Here is a 21,390-nt window from a genome sequence, read left to right as displayed (position 1 = left end):
AATCTGCAGAAAGCCTTTTAATACATCTCGCATGAATTTCCTGGGCGTGAAAAAACCTGCATGCCAAAGAGCTGTGGCTCCAATACATTTTATTGTCGAAAAGTGTGTGACCCATCTGGGCTCGTTATGATTATTAGTTCAGGAAATTCAAGACCATGGGCTGGACTTGTCCATTTGATAGGAATGAAAAGTCCACCATGTGATTCCTTTTCCGCTCTTTGCCCCCCTTTGGGTGTCTTATTTTGGGTCAATAGTGTCCAAAATCTGAGACCAACAATGTGAGGCCCAAAACACTCAAAGATTTGATCCTAACGGATAACATCTGTTTCTTTTAATGGAAGAAAATTATGAATTTTAATATTATCTTGTTCAATTTTAGAAGGAAAAGGAAGGGGAGAGTAGAGGACGAATTTTAGTATCACACTAAACGTGTCTAAAGAGAGAAACGGGCGATATTGGCTTGCAGAGTAGATTTTTTGGTTTTCATGTAAACTAAGGGCATTTTAGTCAAAATAGGATAAGAAATTACCCTCTCCAAATCCTCCATTTTTAGAGGGTCCTAAAACTTTCAGGACATATAAGAGTTAAAAAATAAAATAAAGAAGAAAACTTCCAGATGCTGGATGCGTCGTTCGTGAATATTTTTTTAAATAATACCTCCTGTCCTAATTAAACGAGATTTTATAATTAGGATCGAATGTAGTATTTAGGCATCTTATCTCTTTTCTTTTTAACGTTATATATACTTGCAGCTGTGATTATATTCAACAAAAGAAAAAGAAAAGGAATAAGAAAAATATGAGTCGGAGCATGTTTGTATACGTGTATATGTATTGACGATAACAGATGTGCTGACGGAAAGAGAAGAATAGGTCTAAATGACTTGCATATTCACATTATTGGAAGTGCACACGCGTGTGAAGCTGATTAGCTAATGTACAACCAGATTAACTTAAGTTATACTACCTCCGGTCCTAATTATAAGACCCGGTTGACTTATTTGAGAAGATTAAGGAAGTAAATTAAGTTAGTTATTTATAATAAATAAGTGTTATCACTCCTAAAATATCCTTGCTAATTAAGTGTATTGGCTAGAACTACCATTATTAGAAGGACTATCTTGGAAAAAAATGTATAAATATGATAGATAAAATGGATTGGGGTCTTATAATTAGGACCAAACAAAAAGTCAAACGGGGTCTTATATTAAGGACCGGAGGTAGTATATAGTCTCCATCATATATACCTCACCATTAAGTCATAAGAGACTTGAACCAGATTGGGAGATCCAATGGCGTAGTAAATTTTCTCAAGAACACATGATAATCGATCTCAATATGTTTAGAAACTCAGCCTTGGAAGAGGAGAGCAAGAAACAATTTTCTCAATTTGTTTTATTACTTCTTGGAACATAATGCCAGGAGATAAAAGCAACCAGCCCAATCAAAATCACTGAAGGCTTTCAATGGAAAGTCCGGAGAAGAAGGAAATTAGAAGCTTTTGCCAAGAGAAGACATGATGTATGGAAGAACACAATGAGCAGCTCAAAGGTGATGATCAGTGGGGTAGGACATGAACTCACTTAGCTATTGCTACCTTTGGTATTTAACATTAGAGATAGTTGGACATTGAATTTGGCCTTAAATGTAATGCTTCAATTTACCTTATCTCCCAAATTCATTTTTTCCCCCTTCAAAATATTCCTCTTGATTGCTAAGGGATTCTACTGGGGAGTAGTTTATGATTATAAAAAAATTGTCCAGGCAAGTCAATACATTTTTATTACATATATGAAATATGAAAACAAGATAATTTGAATTAACAACTATAAAATATAACAATGTTATTCTAAAATAAAACGAGAAACATAACAATAATAACTGTGTGTGTGTGTGTTTTTTTTTAGGTGTTACAGAACAGCAAATCATTTTGGACCAAGGAAATCGGAATACTACTAATCTCCAATGCATCCTTATATTATTTGCAGCTAAAAAACTTAGAAAATCATATTACACACAAAAACACAATGATAAAACAGAGCACATCAAAACGACACAAGATTCACTGTAGTTTTTTTTTTTTTTGGGCCCCAGCAGAGAGAGAAATGTCACATGGAATCAGGAGATGGACAAGGAGGGATAGCTACATCAGTAATTCCTTCAAGCATTAACACTACACTCTTCATGGATGGCCGAAGAAAAGGTTCATCTTGAATACACCATAACCCCACTTTCACCATATTCTCAAGCAATGTGTTATCCACTTCTTCCCCAATAACAAGCTTCTTTAACTCTCTCCTAACAAAACAATTGCAGACCCAAGTGGATAGAACAACTTGCTCTGGATGTGACACGGTAATCACCATGTTTCTTCTGCAAAATAGAATTTCCAAAAGCATGATTCCATAGCTATAAACATCTGTTTTCACTGTTATTGGAGTATTTTTTTGCCATTCTGGAGCTAAGTATCCTCTTGTGCCTCTAACAACAGTGAAGGTTCTTGTTTGATCCGGCATTAGAAGTTTTGCTAGCCCAAAATCAGATATTTTAGCTGTCCAGAACTCATCCATCAATATGTTTTGAGGCTTTATGTCACAGTGAATGATGGGAGCTCCACATTCTTCATGCAGATACAATAGCCCTTTTGCAATGTCCAGTGCTATTCTTCTTCTTTGATCCCAATCTGGACGTCTAGTACTATCACCAAAGATAAGCTTCTCAAGGGAACCACCGCTCATGTACTCAAAAACTAAAAGCCTTTTAGATCCCTCAGCACAATATCCCAGCAAGCGAACTAAGTTTTTGTGGTGTGTTTTCCCAATGGCTCGCATTTCAGCTTGGAATTCTCTCTCGCCTTCTTCAACTAACTTCTCTAGTCTTTTCACTGCAATCAATCTTCTTCCTTTGTCTAAACTTCCCTTATAAACTGATCCAAAGGAACCCTTACCCAACTCTTGCTTGAAGCCATTTGTTGCTTTCTTCAATTCATTGTACGAAAATAACCTGAGAGTAATCCCTTCGTTCAAGCCCAAATCTCCAACCTCCAGCAACCTCTTATAACTTAAAATTCCAATTCTGTAAATTAAATGGCCAGATATTGCAATAGCCGAACACAAAAGAATAGCAAAACCTAAGATCAAAAGAGTGATAAGCAGAATTGCTTTCTTACTGGTTGTCTTTATTGGAGGTTCAGGTATAAAAGAAGACGTGCTGTTGCTTTTGAGGCTTACTTTTCCCACCTTGAAGTATATTGTGTACGAGGATCCTTGTGTTTGTCTTCTAACATATCTTAATGGAAGCTTTTGTTTCCCGCATCGCTCGTCCTTGTATATTGCAGCCCCACAATAACAATCTTTGAGACAAGAAGATTGGCAGTCCTCCTCTGGAATTGGTTCTTCAAAGTAAGGAGCATCACTCCAAGACATGCTACTCATTCCAAACATGGAATATAAATCTGTATTATCTCCTCCATTTCTGCACCCAACATCTGAGAAGTTCCTTACGCAGCCAAGATTATTTTGACTCTGATCTATATAATCAGTTCCAGGAAGACAATCACAGAAGGGTTTATCGTCTATATATGTACAATAACTATTGAACCCACAAAAATTCTTCACATCGCATACATCCAAAGCTGACCACACACTTCTAGCTTGGCGTTTTCCATTCTTATCATCAAAATGAGCATAGACTCGAAAAACTCCATTGTAATCAATGGCTGCACGGTAAATGGTGTTGTTTCCGTTGCTACTTGAAGTTGACAAATCAGTATCATTTGGTTCCCATATGACCGTGTTGGAACGATTAGCATCTAAGATACGCAGATAGGGAGATGTATTTTCAAGTGAAAGATAAAATTTGGAACCTGCGCCATTCACTGTCATGGTGGCCCAGTAGGCATCCGACGGTGTGGTGGATGGATAGGCTGGATACATAACGAGGTTTCCATCATCTTGCATTTTGAGCTGAAACCTTCCTGACGATTGGTTGGTGTTTGATGAGCTAGAAAGCAATCTATCCCCAGTTCGTAGAACTTGGCCTCCTAAAATTGTATCCGTTGGGTAATCAAAACTCTGCCAAAGGATATTGGAACTTCTGTCTTGTAACACCAAGTTGCCAGAATCAAGCAAGGAGGCAGAATGAACAGTTCCGTTATCACTGTGAGCAATACGCTTCTCTTGCCTTGGACCTATCTGTAGAAGAATCTCACCGTTCCTGGTCAGAAACAGCCTTGAACTTGAGGAGACTGGAGGTTCATCACGATTTGAGGTCCACACGATTGTATTAGTAGCATCATCACCAAACAACCAAATTCCAACTTTGAAGCCATTGCCTTGCTGATAAAACCCAAACGCAAATCGACCAGAAGACGAACGCCATGAAGTAGGATGAATAGTGGGGGAAAGTGATGCCCCAAGGGTTATTTGGTTTGCAAATGCTGCTTCAAATCTTTCACGGAGCAAAGATAGTAACAGAAGAAAGTAGACGTTTGAAGCAACGGTTGCCATAGGTACTCTACAATTAAAGAGAAGAGGAGTTGCTGATAAACAAACTAATTTTTAATTTGCTACTAAAATGGCGATCATCTACTGTTATCACTAGTCTTAGAAGTCTTACCCTTGAAAGTCTAATTACAATTCTGCTTGGGAAGGCGCAGCGAAGTTGCACTTGTCACATTGTTAACTATTACATCCTCATTATCTTGACTTTCTTCAGCTGAAAGATTTTTTCCCCAACTAAATTAAAATCTGAACATGGAGGAAGCTAATTGGAGTAGCAATTGGAAAGCATTCGGGTAATAGGGGGCAACAAATTGACTTGGTCAATATATGAACATCCTGTATTAAAATCAACCAAATGGCAACAAATCAACGTATTCATTCCATCCGGTTTGGTTTGTCCAAGAGTGGGTCAACAAATTTACTATGTGTTAGCACTCTGTCACTTCTTTGTTGACTTTGTTTTCGTCCAGCAATTTAAAAATGACTTCTAACAGAACAGTATAAATGGCCCTTGACTTTTCTTCAACAACGTTCTTTTTGGTTTTTGTTGAAAATTGTGCATATGAAGGGTAAGATATTTGAGAGGAATGATCAAGTTTTGAAGCTAAGGTCCGTTACAGACCTGCAATCAAACTTTTAACTTAAGAATTATCAATGCAGATTTCTGAAGATTTCTGTCAAGTCGATTGAGTATTTTAAAATCTACTATAAGCTCGTAGAGCTGGTACTCCTTATGAAATTTCTCACCCTTTAAGTCATTTTGTAAAACTTTTCATTTTTTAGGAGAAGACCATATAACAAAGAGGTAAAGACCCAATTAACACCCCAATCTTATTTTTTAGATGCATCTAGTACCTTAATTTTTTCTTTTAATAATGCATCCAACACCCTGATCTTATTTTTCTAGAACATATTTTTAACACTCCGATGTTAATTTTTTCAGTAACATCTGCTGGATAAACCATAAAAAAAAAATCATGATATTAGATGCATCTAAAAATAAGATTAAGGTGCTGGATATTACTTTACATTATAACTAAAACTAATAAAGCATGATAATTTGTTTAACACTTCTAAATTTCCTGTTCCACATCTAGTTTGGTTTGGCTTGCGAGTGGAGGCGGCTCAGCAAATCAGCAAATTGATTTGGTCAGCCTGGCTTAATCACTAATCTATTGAGCTGTTTTCATAGAGGAAAACGACTTTTGAGGTCAAGCGAAGAAAGCGTTTCGTCAATGCCTTGGACAACTGGCCTGAGTTCGGAATTTTTTTTTTTTTTTTTTACGTTTAAGTTATTATGAAATCTTGAACTTTATAATATTTAATGGAACCATTTTACTTGTTTAAGAGTTTGAAACTAAACATCTGTACATAAAAATCTCATATTAATATTGCAACAGGTATTAACAATACATTTTTTCAGCATATCATAAAAATATAATTCATGAGTTGTCAATACCTATCATAATAATTGTTAATCATTACACTTTAATTTATTAATAATTGCTCTTTTATTTGCCAATACATATTTTAAAAAAATAAGGACAATTTGATAATTAAACAAATAAAATTTCTTACAATGAAGTTTCTTAAAACCTTAGAATAATTTGATAATTTTGAGGAACTTGTTTGTATTTAATTCTCTTAGGTGGGACCTTGTTTCAATTGTTTCTTTAATTAAAAAAAAATTCCCCTGGAAGCTTATTAAAGAACTATTTACATTGAAATTCTTGTGGGCAAGTTTTTTTTTTTTTGCTAATATACATGTCGTATATATCTTGTCTCAATATATACATATTCTTAGGATCTTTAAACCTATAATTCTCTTTTATTGTATATGATGGCAGGTCTCTATTATCAATAATCTTAGTTTGTTTTCTTGGAAATTTGATTCACATGGTTCCGAGGAAAATTTTCTTTCCTTCCAAAACAATTTTGTCTTCAGAAACAAGGTCATCATCCATTCATTTGTCTGATCTCCTATATCAATATATCGAGGGAAAAAAAACAGAGAGAACTTTTTCTTTCCTATTGAAATAAGTAGTGATTGTTGAATACTTTCGCATAGGAATGATCATTTCAAAAGAAATTATTACTACATAACTAAATTTTATGAGTTTGATCGCACCAAAAAAAAAACTGTATGAGTTTAATTAATTTTGAATTAATTTTTAGGGTGAATATCGTGTTTATCCCAGGAAGTTTGACGAACAAACAGATAAACCTTTTTCCATAAATTAAGTCCTATGCATTCTAAACACAAACTACAGCAAGCTCTAGTGGACAATAAAATTAAAATTATCAAACGCACGCACACACAAAATTCAAAGTTAAAGGCGAATGCAAAATCAAACGCTTATACATTGTAATTTTAAAGATGATCAAACAAAAAGGGATGGAGATGGAGGAATTGGAATATCCTTCAAACCTTCCAGCATCAATAGTACTTTCCTCATTGAAGGACGCGAGGACAAGTCCTCTTGGACACACCATAAGGCCACCTTCACCATTCTCTCAAATGTCCTCCATTCCACATCTTCATCTACTACCAACTTGTTCAGTTCCCCTCTCACAAAGCAATTATACACCCAACTTGAAAGCATTATTTCCTCTTCTGAAGAAACCTTCACATCTATATTCCTTCTACAACATATGATCTCCAACAGCACCACGCCATAACTGTAGATGTCAACTTTAACAGTTGCTAATGCGTCTTTTTGTCGTTCAGGTGCTATGTAGCCACTTGTTAATGCCATTATTGAGTGTCCTGGCATTGATAGCCTTGCCAGTCCAAAATCAGATATCTTCGCTGTCCACATTTCATCCAAGAGAATGTTTTGAGGCTTGATATTACAATGGATGATACAAACTTCACACTCTTCATGTAGATATAGGATTCCCCTTGCTACATCTAATGCAATCTTGACTCTTTGTTTCCAAGATAGATGCATCTCCGCCTTGAACAAAAAATCTGCTAGAGATCCATTGCTCATATATTCATAAACAAGTAGCTTTCTTGAACCATCATTGCAATAACCAATGAGCTGAACTAGATTTCTGTGATGAGTTCGAGCAATTGCAGTGATTTCAGCTTGGAATTCTTTTTCTCCTTCATCAACAACAATATCTAGTTTCTTCACAATAATCCTTCTATTGCTTCCTCGAATTATCCCTTTGTAAACCACTCCAAAAGATCCTCGACCAACTTCTTCTGTGAAATTTCCTGTTGAATTGACCAACTCATCAAAGGAAAAAATTCGCAGACTACAATCCTCAGTAAATCCTAGGTTCGTACTTGCAGAAAGCTTTCTGTATGAATGGACTTGACGCTTGTAGATGAAGAAAATAGACATTGCGATGACTAAGCAAACAAATGAAATTGAACCTAAAGTGAAGATCAAAGTCAAAATGAGATTTTTCTTGTGATCAACCTGAACCAAAGGACTCCTTGGATTTGGAGTAGTAGTGATGGCAATTCCTGAAGGCAGCTTGAAGAGGGCTGTGGCTGATGTATTTTGATTAATTCTGCCAAATCTAAGCGGCAGCTTATACTTCTTGCAGATGCCAGCTTCATGTAGCACTGCCGCACAATCACAGTCTTCCTGGCAAGACTTCCCACAAGCTTCCATTTCTAGTGAAATAACCAAATAAGGAACAAGGCTCCATTCCATATGTTGCAATGGGTTGCTAATATTGTATAGCATCCTTGGATCTTTACTAGTAATACAGTCATTTTTTATCGTCTGTTCACAAACCAAGAACATGTTATTGTTTGCATTGATTGGCTTGAATCCAGGATAACACTTACATTCGGCTTTGCCAGTGACGATGGAGCAATAACTATTCAAGCCACAAAAGCCATTGACTTGACAATGATCAGAAATAGCTTGCCACACAATTTGGCTAGTGAAGCGACCATTCTTCTCAGATGTGTGAACATACAACCTAAAATTACCATCTACATCCAGTGTAGCACGGTAGATTAAGCTTGTGTTCTTTCCAACATGTTTGCTAGGGGCAATTATTACCTTAATGAGATTTGTATCATTCCCCAAGCAAAGAGAGCCTGAAAGATTAAGAGTTAGTTGTGAGATGGTTGTGTCCAAAGTATTTGAGGCCCAGAAAGCATCATCGCTCCTTTCACTGTTCAAAGGGTAGGCAACAAGGTTCCCATCATCCTGCATTTTAAGAACGAAATGTCCACTTGAATGGTTCGATTCCGACAAATCAGAAAGCAATCCATGTTTGGTAGATAAATTTTGACCTCCTAATATGGTGTTAGTGGGGAAATCAAAACTTTGCCAAATAACCCTGTGATTTCTTCCATAAAGCACGAAGTTCCCAGAATCGAGCATAGATGCTGAGTTTGCAGGCTCTAAAATGCTAGCAATAGGAGAATTTCGCCCTTGACCTGTTTGTAGAACAAGCTCACCGTTCTTTGTTAGAACTAGCGTTGCATTTGAGGAGACAGGAGGATCATCACGATTTGCAGTCCAAACGATTGTATCAGTAATGTTGCCGAACAACCAAATCCCAACTTTGAAGCCATTGCCTTGCTGATAAAAGCCAAATGCAAATCGACCCGAAGGTGAAGGCCATGAAGGATGAGGAATAGTGGGGGAAAGAGAATCTCCGAGTTCTATTATTTTTGCAGAAGCTATTTCATATCTTTCACAAAGAAATGATAATAAAAGAAGAAAGTAAATGTTTGAAGCAACGTTAGCCATAGCTACTACAATCAGAGAGCAGAAGAACTACGTACTGATAAACAAAATAATTTTTGCTGCTAAAATGGCCATAATCTTCTGTTATCACTGGTCTTAAAATGTGAAAGTCTAATTACAAGTCTTCTTGGGAAGGCGCAACGAAGTTTCCCTTGTCATAATAAAGAGAAAGCTACTTCTCCGTCCGGTTTGGTTTGTTTAAAGGACAGCAAATTGATTTAATGCGATGTCACCTCTATTGAATTTCTTTCGTTCAGGAAAACGATTTTTAAGTCAAGGAAATGTGTTCGTCAATGCCTAATCAATTAACTTTGGAGCGAGTCTCACGGGATGCAACAGTGGTAATATGGGCCACCGGGACGGGTTAGAATTGACCCAAGATGGGTCAAGGTTAAACGGTTTGAAAATGCCCGTATAATAACAGGTTGGCTAAAGTTTGTCATGGTGGGTTGGCCGACCCGAGAATTATTAATTTCTTTTTTTTAAAATTATTTTTTCCTCACACAATATAAAGAAAATATAATGGAATTTCTATTTTTGCTTCAAATACTTATTGAGAACACCAAATAAATGATATTGGTATTTTTTAATTTTTTGGATATGATTAAAATATAATAATATAATTATAATAATTAATAAAATTAAAAAATAAATTCAGGTTAGCCTACCAATCCCAGGGATCAGGTGGTACTAAAGTTTCATTTGCTTGCAAGTTGACTTTGGCCAATTCTAACTTGTTATTTTTTGTGGGTTAGCGGGTTGGTCCCGACTAGCTAGCTCTAAGGGGATGGTCCCTCATATTTTTTCTTCGTCAACATTTCCTTTCTCTATCTCTATCTCTCATTCTTCTTTTAACTTGGGATATTGAATGATAACTTTTACTTTTTTTTTCCTATTCGAGTTTAGTAAAAATTTCATTTTTTGTATTTGAATTCAAATTTCTTATTTTAGGTGTTCAAATAGGGCTCTTCCCATCTGCAATCATCATTAAATCAAACCTTTCATAGATCAACTTTAGATTGAGAAGTTTCCATGAAAATAAAAGCCCAATGATCTCGCAGTTTAAAACATTCTGGAGTTATTAAGTCTCATATACTCAAAATAATTCAAATTAAATGAAGTTGGTTCTAAACTCATAACAAAATCCTTCAAATACCCGAGTTTAAATATAGGCTAAAATATGTAAAGCCCCTAAAATTTTAAATCAATTGTGTATAACTCTTTGACTTTTGAAAGTTTAAATTAACGACTCTACCATTTCATGTTTTGATTATCAACCTCCTGCTATTAAAATTACAGTTAAAGTTAACAGTTTTTGTCATGTCAAAATTTTATTTTATTTTTATTATGTACTATGTCATTTAAAAATAATGCTAGGCATTTGGCTTGTAATTACATACAAGTCATTTATATTTTCTATTTAGAAAGGATTAACAAATTTAAGGGATTTTGTTTATTTTAGCCTGAAGTATATTTTAACAGCAATTGAAAGTATCTTAAAGTTTATTTTAAAAAAATAACTATATCAAAAGTCATCCGGGGGAGATAATTACTTCAGTCTCTAGAAGTCAAAATAAAGGAAAACATCTTAGAGTCATGCCAAAAATAATAAGTACAAGGAGCAATGGGACAACCGTAGTCATTCCAACATTAATTAATTAGGCATCGACGAACACGTTTTCTTGACTTGGATAGGATTTCGTTTTCCTGAACGAGAGCCACTCAATAAAGGAGCGACAGATAGACTAAATCAACTTGTTGAACCTATAATAATCTTAAGGCAAAGCAACGCAAACCAAACCAGACGGTACGTAGTTTTCACTTATGGTTGCCATTGAATCGGCTTCAATATATCACATTCAAGAAATATTATGACTTGGCATCTTAGGTTTCATTTGGGACGAACCGTTAAAAATAAGGGATAAAAATTGTGATTGGGGTTGAAAAGATATGTTAAAAGAATGTTTAGTATGATTAATTTCTTATCACATGGGATCAGGCAATCTCATGTAGGTGGGATTGGAGAATATAATCTCCTCTCATGGTATTCCCTAATCCCACATATATGGGATTGCCTAATCCCAAGTATCACACAATTACTCATCCTAAACACCTTTTTAATATAGTTTTTCACTTTCAACCGCAGTCCTTATCCCTCATTTTTAATGCTTTTACCAAATGGGACCTTAATGTTATTAATAGGAAAAATTGCATTAAGGTCCCATCCAAAAAAACAAAGCCAAAAAAATCCATTGAAATCATTAAATTAATCTCAAGTCTCAATGGACCTCATTGTAAGATATTTCACTTATTTAATTTTTGAACTATCCTTTTTTTTTGAAAATATGTGTTGACAATTGAAAGGGCAATCATTAATAATACAATGTGTAATAACTAACAACTATCACAGAAAGTATTGATAATACATTTTGTCAATGCACGCGTTGACAATTGAAATGGCAATAGTTAACAATTCAAGATACAATAATTAACAACTATTGTGGTAAGTCTTAATAACACATTTTCTTTTTGTCATGCGTTGAAAAAATGTATTGTTCATATTTGCTGTGAAAATTGTTAATCATTGCATCTTGAGTTATTAACGACTGCCCTTTTAATTGTCAACATGTACTGTTAAATATAGAGAAAATGTGTTGTCAACACCTTCCACAATAATTATTAATTATTTCACCTTGAGTTGTTAATAACTACTTTTTTTAGTTGTAAATGCATATCTGAAAAAGAAGATGAGGTAGTCTAATAATTGAACAATTGGAATATTTTACAATAAGGTCCCTTGAAGCTTTATAGCAATTCGATGATTTCAAGAAACCTTTCTGTATTTATTTCTCTTGGTGGGACCTTAAAGCAATTTGCCCATTATAAAACCAAAAAACAAGGAAAAAAAATAGATCAGACACTAAATCGGTTAATATACTAGTTTGCAGGTTACTAGGTCAGACCGAGGGTCAACTTGTAATCAAACTGGTCTTAATTAAATAATATCTCTCTGGTCCTCAATATAAGACTCCTTTTGTATCATACATTACATTACAAAAAGAGTTTTATATTTAAGATTGGAGGAGTATAATTCAATGGAAAATAATTTTTGGTCAATTTTAAAAGGTACTAAGTACCTTTAAAAAAATAAAATTAGGGGTAAATCTGTATCTTTATCCTTTAATATTTTTACCTAATTTCAATTTGCAAACTTTTTAAATATTATATAATATGTTTAATAGTTTCTCATTGATTTATTTATTATCAAATTCTCTTTCTGCCTTGTTATGCCGGTTGCTTGTCTCTTGTCAAGTCTTCTTTTCTTTTCAATTTTCACACTCTTCCTCTTCTTCTTTTTCAACTTTCCTCTCTCTCCCGTCAGTTTTCTCCTCCAAAATAAAAAAAAAAAAAGACTTCCACCAGAGAGAGCTTTGCTTTTTCATATCTAAGACTCAAGTTGTTTGAAAGGCAAAAGCATCTTCTCCATTCAAAATCAAGCACTACTGGTCATTTTAATGAAGGGCACAAGTCAAAGAAAGTGAAAACAAGAAAATTTGAAGGGTCTCATCTACTTGCCTTGTGTGTTTTCCTCCTTCAGTCATTTCTTCTCATCATCTTTAGCTCTTCTTCTCTTTTTTCAAATCATATTCAACGATTCAAGTTTTGTTTTTAAAAAAAAGTTTAGGACTGACAAACTAGAATTTGATTTCAAATTTGGATTTTTCAGACAGAATGACACGGTTTTGGCAAGTCAGAGGGAGGAAATAACTAAACCTTGTAACCCAACCTAACTGGTGATTTACCCAGCTTAATACCAGTTTTAATTGATTTCACCAGTTTAATGTCAGTTTAAATTTCGATCGTTTTACCTCTTAAACCAGACAGGATCCTAGACCGGTTCACCAGTTTTTTAGTTGAACCAACTTGTCAAAGCCGGTTTTTTTAACATTGCCAAAAACATATAAATTCATTAAATAAATTGAAGCTATATATATATATATATATATAATTCTTTTCAAAACAAAATATTAAATGTATGAACTTAAAAAAAAAAAGACTTATTGGAAACTTTCAGAAAAGAATTAAATTTAAATACTTTAAACGAAAGTTTTTAAATTATGATTTATGTACATATTTTCCTAATCATTTCTTTTCCTTTCTTTTTTTTTTTCAATAAGCAACAGCAAGTTACATAAACGCACTGCATATAGGCTCTAGAATCCAGCTCAAGCGCCGACAAAATGTCTTCTGAGGGAGACTCAAACGATACCAATCCAGGAGCAACATTCAGTGCCTTATTTGCTACTAAATCAGCCACCACGTTTACGTCTCTCGGGTATGAGACAACAGAGATATTCCATTCCCTGCTCATCAAAGGCCGAATCTCTCTAAGTAGATTTGCATTATCATTAAGTAGCTCGGTGCCAGCTTCGATCCATGTCACTACCAAAAATCTTTAAAAAATCATAAAAAATTGAAAATAGCTCTATTTTTTGTCCGTAAGATATCAAAATGTCATTCATGAAATGTAAAATTTAGTAATAAAAAGAAACAAGAAAAAAGACATTGGGGAAGGGAGGGAAAATGAGAGGGAAGCAGGGAGGGTAGCAAGGAAGGGGTAGGACAATGCATTTATGTCATAATTTAAAAGATTATAGCTCTAATAAACTCCTCCATACACATATAATTGTGTTGGGCCTTCAATCACATGGGAATTGGCTTCAAGTACTCCTTTTAGTCTTTTAGAACATGCTCTTATCTTTATCAACTTCCAAATGGACATACTCCAATAACTCAAATGTTATGGTGGCTTTTAGGGTAGTCTTTCATGTGTCACATTAAGCTTCACATATGTCTATGTTATCCTCCATGTAAGCATTTTCGATCTAGAGATCCATTGGACACTTTAGACGGCTTGTTGGGCCTTAGGATTTTTGTATTGAATGCCTCCTAATATATTAACACGGTTTCTCTTTCTTCTACTGTTTACGACTGAGTAGAAGTACCTAGTGTTCTTGTCACCTAAATTATACCAATTACACCTAAACTTTTGTAACCACATAAGCTCCTCATGCAGGAGCAAGCCCTCTAACCTCTGCCAAACTTTGTCTTGTTCTCGCTGTAAGGAGTCGTGCTAGGGTTACTTGGAGATTTTGTCTTTAAGATTTTGCAAACATTTGACAAGGTTCCTTTTCTAGTAGCCACTATGTCCAAAAGGCTTTTTACTCCATCTAATGACTTCCTCAGTAAAATGGACAATTGTTGTACTCTAATGTGCCACTCCGTCCAAAGTATCTTTCACGAATTGTGCAAACTGATCATGGGTGGCCTATGGAGCAAAGAAGAGAAAATTTCCCTTTTTCCCACATATTGGTCAAGCGTTTCCATGCTATCTAAGGAGTAGAACATTGTCCAATTTAAGTCTGGGGAGATGTACTACTGTTGCATTTTGAAAGTGACGGTGCCAATCATTATTCACGACCAGCCTATCTATTCTATTGAAACTGTCTCTGTTACCCTAAATAAACTGAGGCCCTTAAAACTCCAAGTCTAAGAGCTCAAATTTCGACATCCAACAACCAAAGTGAGAATCTACACCAAAGGTATTCGCTTTTCATGAGATTCATTTCGCAAGCCATAGGGTGGCATTGTAATCCCTGATCACGCACCAAAGGCCATTCACGACCTCCCCTACACCCATGAGGTACCCCATGAGTCCCCTCACAAGGTGAAGTTAAGACTTTTGCATACCACAGTTGGCTTAAATTCATTCATCTTGTTGTTATTCACTACTATGTGTAGAGTTTGGTCCGTCATCTCCATCACTTGAAAGTCTATATCCTCCTCCCAAAAACACAAATACCTCTGTTGGACGCTTGGGCCTCCACAACTTCATATTTTGTGAACTTTAGTGTCTTTGCTAATAGTTTTGTGTGGGAGTCTTTTTGTTGAGTCTCTAACAATACCAAGAAATTGAAACCATATTGCTTCTTCATCTCTACAAGTAGCCAATAAAGAACCCTTTCCTTTGCCCCTCTTACGTTCCAAATGATACAATCTATAAAAGCTAGTAATGATTGTGAAGACGAGCGACCAAAAGTCAACGTCAACTTTGCATATCCTCATTGGATAGTCCATGTTGTTTGACCCCAAATAGGTATAAAAGCTCTTGAGATAAGAGATTATAGTTAACCCTAAAGTGGGCCATGTTTTTTTCTCCTATATCTAGTAAATCATAAGAGATGGCCACTTAGAGACATACTTTTGGTGCCTCCATCTCGTAATCATCCTCTGTGGCTACCCCCTACCTATTTTGAGCTTCTTGAACTAGGCCTAATATCCTTTCTTACCCCATATTCTATCAGCTTAAGCCCAGAAGTTGTTACACTCATATTATTTTTAATGGTTAAGTAGTGGTCCATTGCGTCACTTTGCTTCTTCCCTTTCCCTATGTGCTAAGTTTTCAAGAGCTACAAATTGGCCTTAGGTTGCACAAACACATGGTTGCCTCTTGGTTTATTGGTTACAATATTGTTTATCTTCCGCAATGGGCCCCATTGAATATTTATCTCAATCATAGGTCCTCTCCTCATTATTTCCCTCATCTGTTAGCCTTGTAAATCTCAACCCCATTGATGTCATCTTAGCATCTTACCAGAGATCTCGTTTATCCATGACCAAAACACTCGTTTGATTCTCTTATGTGATTTCGCTCAATTCACAGTTATCCATTCTCTATACGGTGAGCTAGGTTTAGTCCCCGTGGCCGCTGATAGTGTGCTGTTGCTGGCTTTGATCTCTAGTGCTTCATATTGTCTAATATCCTTTTAGCTTACCTTTGCCTTGCTGTATCGCCCAGTAGACAAGCTATGCTCTTCGTGCACATTATTCAGACCTTTTCTATATAGGGAGTAATCCTTGCTATGCCCATACCAACCATAGGAGAAACAAATAAGATGGATACTCTCACATTCTATCTTCTTTGTGATTCTATTGGCTAGTATTAGAGGTAGTAAGGGTTTAGTAAGGTTCGATACATAGCCTAGAAAACCTCCCTTTAGAGAGCTTGAGTGTTGTCATATCTACCTTTAGTACTTAACCAATTTGACTTCCTAGCACTTATAAAATTCCTTTATTGTATTAGTCCATTGGCAACCTCGATATATAGACCTATGATAAATTTTTGCTAATAGTCTCAATGTCAATGTCAAAATCTTCCTTTCAAGTTGTACTACAAGGTAATGGTCCATTATGAGCCAAGACCCTCCTGTTAAAGCAAACCCATTGCCTCTGCACTTGCAAAAATTTGACTAAGAAAAATCCAGATCCCATATCAATAGTTTTGAACTGATCATCATGCAAACCTTAAATTTGTTAGAGGTTAAGTAATCTTCCTTATCTGTATGCCCTAGGAGTTTCACAAGTAATGATCGCTGCCACTTCTTATTTAGTCTTTTTTTCTCCTCTAGTAAGATGATCACATTTAGTCCTCATGAAGTACTCTTAACCTTGATCCTTTCCTTTAAGCGGTTACCCGGCCATCAATCCACCTCTTCCTCTATTGCTTCCTCCTATTCCTCCTTATCATTGTCCCCCAGAATGAACGCTAGCTTGTAGGTCTTCTTCTCCCTTGTTAAACTACCATCCTTCATCCTTAATCGGTTCACATGGCTTTGAGACCCATCTATCAATTCATCCCCCTCATCATCCTCCACCCAGTCTTCTACCCTGGACACCATCAACTAATCTGGAGAGAAACAACCCTCCCCTATCCTAACCTTCTTCCTACTATGACCAATCGCATCTGCTTCCTCCTTAGAGAGCACTAGTTAACCCTCGATTGCCCTCACTTTCTTCAAAATGTAAGAATAGCTGATCACCCAAGAGGGGGTGAATTGGGTGTTAATTAAAATTAAAAACCTTTTTCCAATGTAATAAAATTCATAAGAAATTCTGAGTATAAAAAAAATGAATTGACATAAGCATAATCACAGTAGTAAAATGGTTTAGTTGGAAATATAAAAAGGTAAGGGAAGAGAAGATGCAAACTGTGATTTATCCTGGTTCGGTCCTCACTAACCTATGTCTAGTCCCGAGGCTCCCCCTAAGATTTTCAATTGACTATCTCCCTCAAGTTTAACACGGGTACTTGAGAACCGCTACAACCACAACTTTGATCTAGGTACTTGTGACGCCACTTACAATTCTTAGACTAACCAGTCTATTCAACAGTAACCTCACACCGAGATAAATACTCCCCTTACTCACCATAAGGATACAATCTAATGAAGATTGAATATTTCTTCTCTTAAAGAAGTGATAGATGAATCTTAAGCATGTTTGGGAAACTCTCCTCTCTATCTTACGAACACATATGTTTTTGTCTATGAAGTACAGAGATAGGAAGTTTTCTCTCGGAGCTCTAAATGAGAATATATTGATTCGGCATTTTAGCATTTGATGTTGTGAGCTCAGACTCTTCTTCTTTTTCTTGTTTTGAATGCTCTTCTATTTATGGATGATGTTGGGTACTTGACCGTTGAGCATTTTCTTCCCGTTTGGCTTGAAGAATATGACCGTTGAAACTAGCCGTTGGAAGCTTCTGACGAAAGTCGATTCTTCACCTCATTAATTCGTCGTGGCCCTTTACCCGAAATAATCTTCCTCAAATCAAATGATAAGTATCTGATAATCTTAGAAACAGTAAGTTGAAAAACATGGAATCAATCATCAGATATTCAGAAAGTAAGATGAACTTACTTGATCGATGATATTATCGATTAATTACATGAAGAAAAGATATAGTAGATATATGCAATTATCGAATAGATTATGGATCATATGATGATCGAACAAATGATCGATAAATGATGAAGCATGTATGCAGCAAGCTTTAAATAGATTATGCAAGGATAATCTTTTTCAAGTTACGTTTGCCTTCGTATCCTTTTAATAGAGAGTTATGTGTAAAAGGAAGGCTGAGAAAAGCTTAAAGATAAAAAGATAAAATATTTCCAAATCATCGTGAAATGCTGTTATGAAATGAACTTGTACAATGATCGAACAAGTGATCGAACACTTGTTGATCGATCAGGTTATCGATAAACAAAGTGTTATAGAACAGAATTTAAAGTAATAATTTGCAAACACATTATCGATAAATAGATGATTGATAACCTTATCGAGAAACAATAAACAAAAGTATATTCAGTGAAAATACAGGTTAATCAAATAGGTGATCGATTAAGTAATGATCGATCAAGTGATCGATAAAGAGGTTCAATCTTGTATAATCAAAGAACTGATTTATCGATCACATTATGTGAAAAACAAGGTAGACATGCAAGTGCGATGATCGATCATATTATCGATAATCTGATTATCGATCCGGTGATCGAAGAGCCATGATTTAAGAGCGATGTACTGATGATCGATCATGTGATTGATAATTTGCTGATCGATCAGGTGATCGATAAGCTACTTGGATAAGTACCAATTTATCTGGGTCATTATCGATTACCTCCTGATCGATCAGGTGATCGATAAACCTTTTGTTATGAGACAAAGGAAGTTGAACCTTTTTCTGACAGCTTATCGATCAACCAATTATCGATTAAATGATCGATAATTTATTGCAAAATCTTACACTTAAACAATTCTATCAGTGATAAAATATCTGATTGATTATCCTTTAATCGATAATGTTATCGATTACTTATGCTTTCATATTTTCAAAGATAGATTATAGCTTGAGCACCTTAGAAATGCATGTAAAGATATAAGAAGAATTAAAGAGATAGTACCAGGAACTTGATAAAGTGATCGAGTATGTAGTTGCTTGATCAAGCTCGAGTAACATCTAATAATGGCTTTTTATTTCCTTATTTCTTCTAGTGCTTTTACTCAATAATATGTTTAAGTAACATGTTGCTTGAGAGCTTAATCGATCAGTGTAGAACTTCTAGTCTTTGCCTCAATAAATTCGAATTCTGATTCAAGCAAAACGAAGGTCATCTTTGAGTGATCATAAATCTTCCAATTCAACTCCAAATTTTGCAAATGACCTATCCCCAAAAATCTATTTGAGTATACTTTCTAATGCAACAAGAATCACCCTAAAATTCATTGTAGTTACAAATTTATCTTCATCACAGTGACTAAAGGTCGGAATCAAGGCGTTAATCCTTACTTCAATGTTTTGAACAACATATCTCCCTCATATGAAACTCTTTGAAGTTGATTTTGATGTCCATGAACCGTGTTCTGAGTCTAGTTTCATATGAATCAAGTTTCACCTCAAACGGATTTGTGGTTTGAGAGATATTAGAGAAATACTGAACCTCTGTCAGAGCTAAACGAAGAACAGAGCATAACAGAGTATGTGTTTTATCGATAACTTGATCGATAAGTGGATGATCGATCAAGTGATCAATAAATGCCTATGAAAATCACCTCTGAAGCTTATTTTCCATGTTTATATGAAGGGTGACTCAATATATGATTATATAACTTCCGGTTTGTGCATTTTAGCTTCCGATTGAGCCATTCAAACTTCTGATTGAGCATAGCAACCTTTAACTTCAAATCTATGAACTTGAATCTTAATATTTCCATTTGGTCTTGCAAGTTTTTCTTTTCTCAATCTCTCTTCTTCTTCTTCCTCTTGATCATTCTCCACAACTCAAAGTTCAACATAATAACTCCTTTCTTTTCTTGAGGAAACTACACAGGATATTAAGTCTAATAGTTAGTCAAAATATGAGGTAAATAATTTATGCAAACTTTTTGCTCTATTATTTGACATCATCAAAACTAATCATATCTAACATTCTCCCCCTTTTTGATGATGACAAATCCTTTGTTAAAAAATATGGATGATATGAAATCAAATTAGATGCAACATATTTTTCATGCCTATCTCTCCCCCTATTTGACATCAGCAAAAAGTTTAAAGGACATAGCTCCTACGTGAGGGGTAATCTCTCCCCCTATATCGTTCTCGTCTCTTAGTGCATGCAATCCATGTAATGCATCAATGTTCATAAATATACGAGAGAGGGTTTAGAAATGCTCATTTGAATTCGGCAAGTTGAGAAATTGATCCATGAAGTCCATTGCCAAGCTTAATGCTCATTCGTATTGGCATTGGTGATTATGCTTTGAAGGTTGATGCCAAATAATCTTTCTATCTTCAATCACTTTCTCTTTTCTCCATATCTTGATTGCGCATTAAATTATCAATCCTCAAATTTGATAATTTATCCTGTAGTCCAGTGAGGAGTTTCTTTCATAGCATAAATTCTCCTGTTATAAATTCAACAACTTCTTACAGGGAGAATAGTTAGTACAATCAAATATCAAATGTATACATAATCCTTTCTATAAATTGTTTTCGAATTGGATCATGAAAGGAAAATGTGAAAGCAACTCATCATCAAAACTAATCAATTGACAGTGAATGCAGATGAGTATACTATTTTGACGAAGGAGATGAGCTTTTAAGATATAAGACACATATGAATGTGAAGTTCCCTTTTAATCAGAAATTGATAAGGTGGAGACTTACGATGATCGAATAAGAATAGTAGAAACACAATGCATAATTATAGATCAAATTATCGAAAAAGCAATTGATTGAATATGTTATGAATAATTTTTTACAATAAGAAGTCATACCTATGTAAGTTGATCGATCATGTGATCGATTAATCAATGTTCGATTAATAGATTGATAAACCTTACCCATTTGATTGATTAACCAAAGAGTCTCTTTTTGCTGTTGATCAATAAATTGTTCGATCATTGAGTGATTAATCAGGTTATCCATAATTATGCTCCCCATCATTTCTAGGCAATTCCATATATCCTGTGGATCCATAAATTGGAAGTGATTGATAAATTGAGTCATCTTTGAGACTTGATTATCGATGCTTTTATCGATCAATCCCCACTTTGTTCACCTCTATTTTTCAACGTCAAAACAGGGCTTCCTGCAAAATAAATTTCTATCTACTCCGATACTTAAGTTAGTTTCCTAATTATCAAAACATTAAATCGAAATACTCAAAATAAAGAAGTAATGCAGAATTTCTTACAGCTTATTAGGATTTATCATTCCCAATTCTCTTCTGAAGTGTTTGAACTTTTGCTGGTCGAGAGGCTTTG

General features: G+C 35.1%; 2 protein-coding genes across 2 annotated transcripts; both read right to left on the bottom strand.

Moving 5' to 3' along the window:
* Positions 1-1,821: 1,821 nt before the first annotated feature.
* On the bottom strand, positions 1,822-4,507 carry LOC114756456 (G-type lectin S-receptor-like serine/threonine-protein kinase LECRK1). The gene has a single exon (XM_028945402.1). The coding sequence runs from the start codon at positions 4,505-4,507 to the stop codon at positions 2,108-2,110; it is 2,400 nt and encodes a 799-aa protein (XP_028801235.1). The 3' UTR covers positions 1,822-2,107.
* A 2,271-nt stretch (positions 4,508-6,778) lies between these two features.
* On the bottom strand, positions 6,779-9,228 carry LOC114756455 (G-type lectin S-receptor-like serine/threonine-protein kinase LECRK2). Its single transcript, XM_028945401.1, has one exon. It carries the CDS (start codon positions 9,226-9,228, stop codon positions 6,883-6,885), a length of 2,346 nt encoding a protein of 781 aa, XP_028801234.1. The 3' UTR covers positions 6,779-6,882.
* Positions 9,229-21,390: the final 12,162 nt, after the last annotated feature.

The sequence above is a fragment of the Neltuma alba genome, unplaced genomic scaffold, assembly GCF_004799145.2.
Source record: "Neltuma alba isolate B1F8T4 unplaced genomic scaffold, ASM479914v2 tig00010413_pilon, whole genome shotgun sequence".
In the NCBI taxonomy this organism is placed as follows: Eukaryota; Viridiplantae; Streptophyta; class Magnoliopsida; order Fabales; family Fabaceae; genus Neltuma; species Neltuma alba.
Note: the sequence above shows the minus strand (reverse complement) of the source record. Positions and strands in the feature narration are given on the sequence as shown.

Excerpts from the sequence above, each read along its gene's own strand:
- LOC114756456 (XM_028945402.1), bottom strand. The coding sequence starts at position 4,507 with ATGGCAACCGTTGCTTCAAACGTCTACTTTCTTCTGTTACTATCTTTG.
- LOC114756455 (XM_028945401.1), bottom strand. The coding sequence starts at position 9,228 with ATGGCTAACGTTGCTTCAAACATTTACTTTCTTCTTTTATTATCATTT.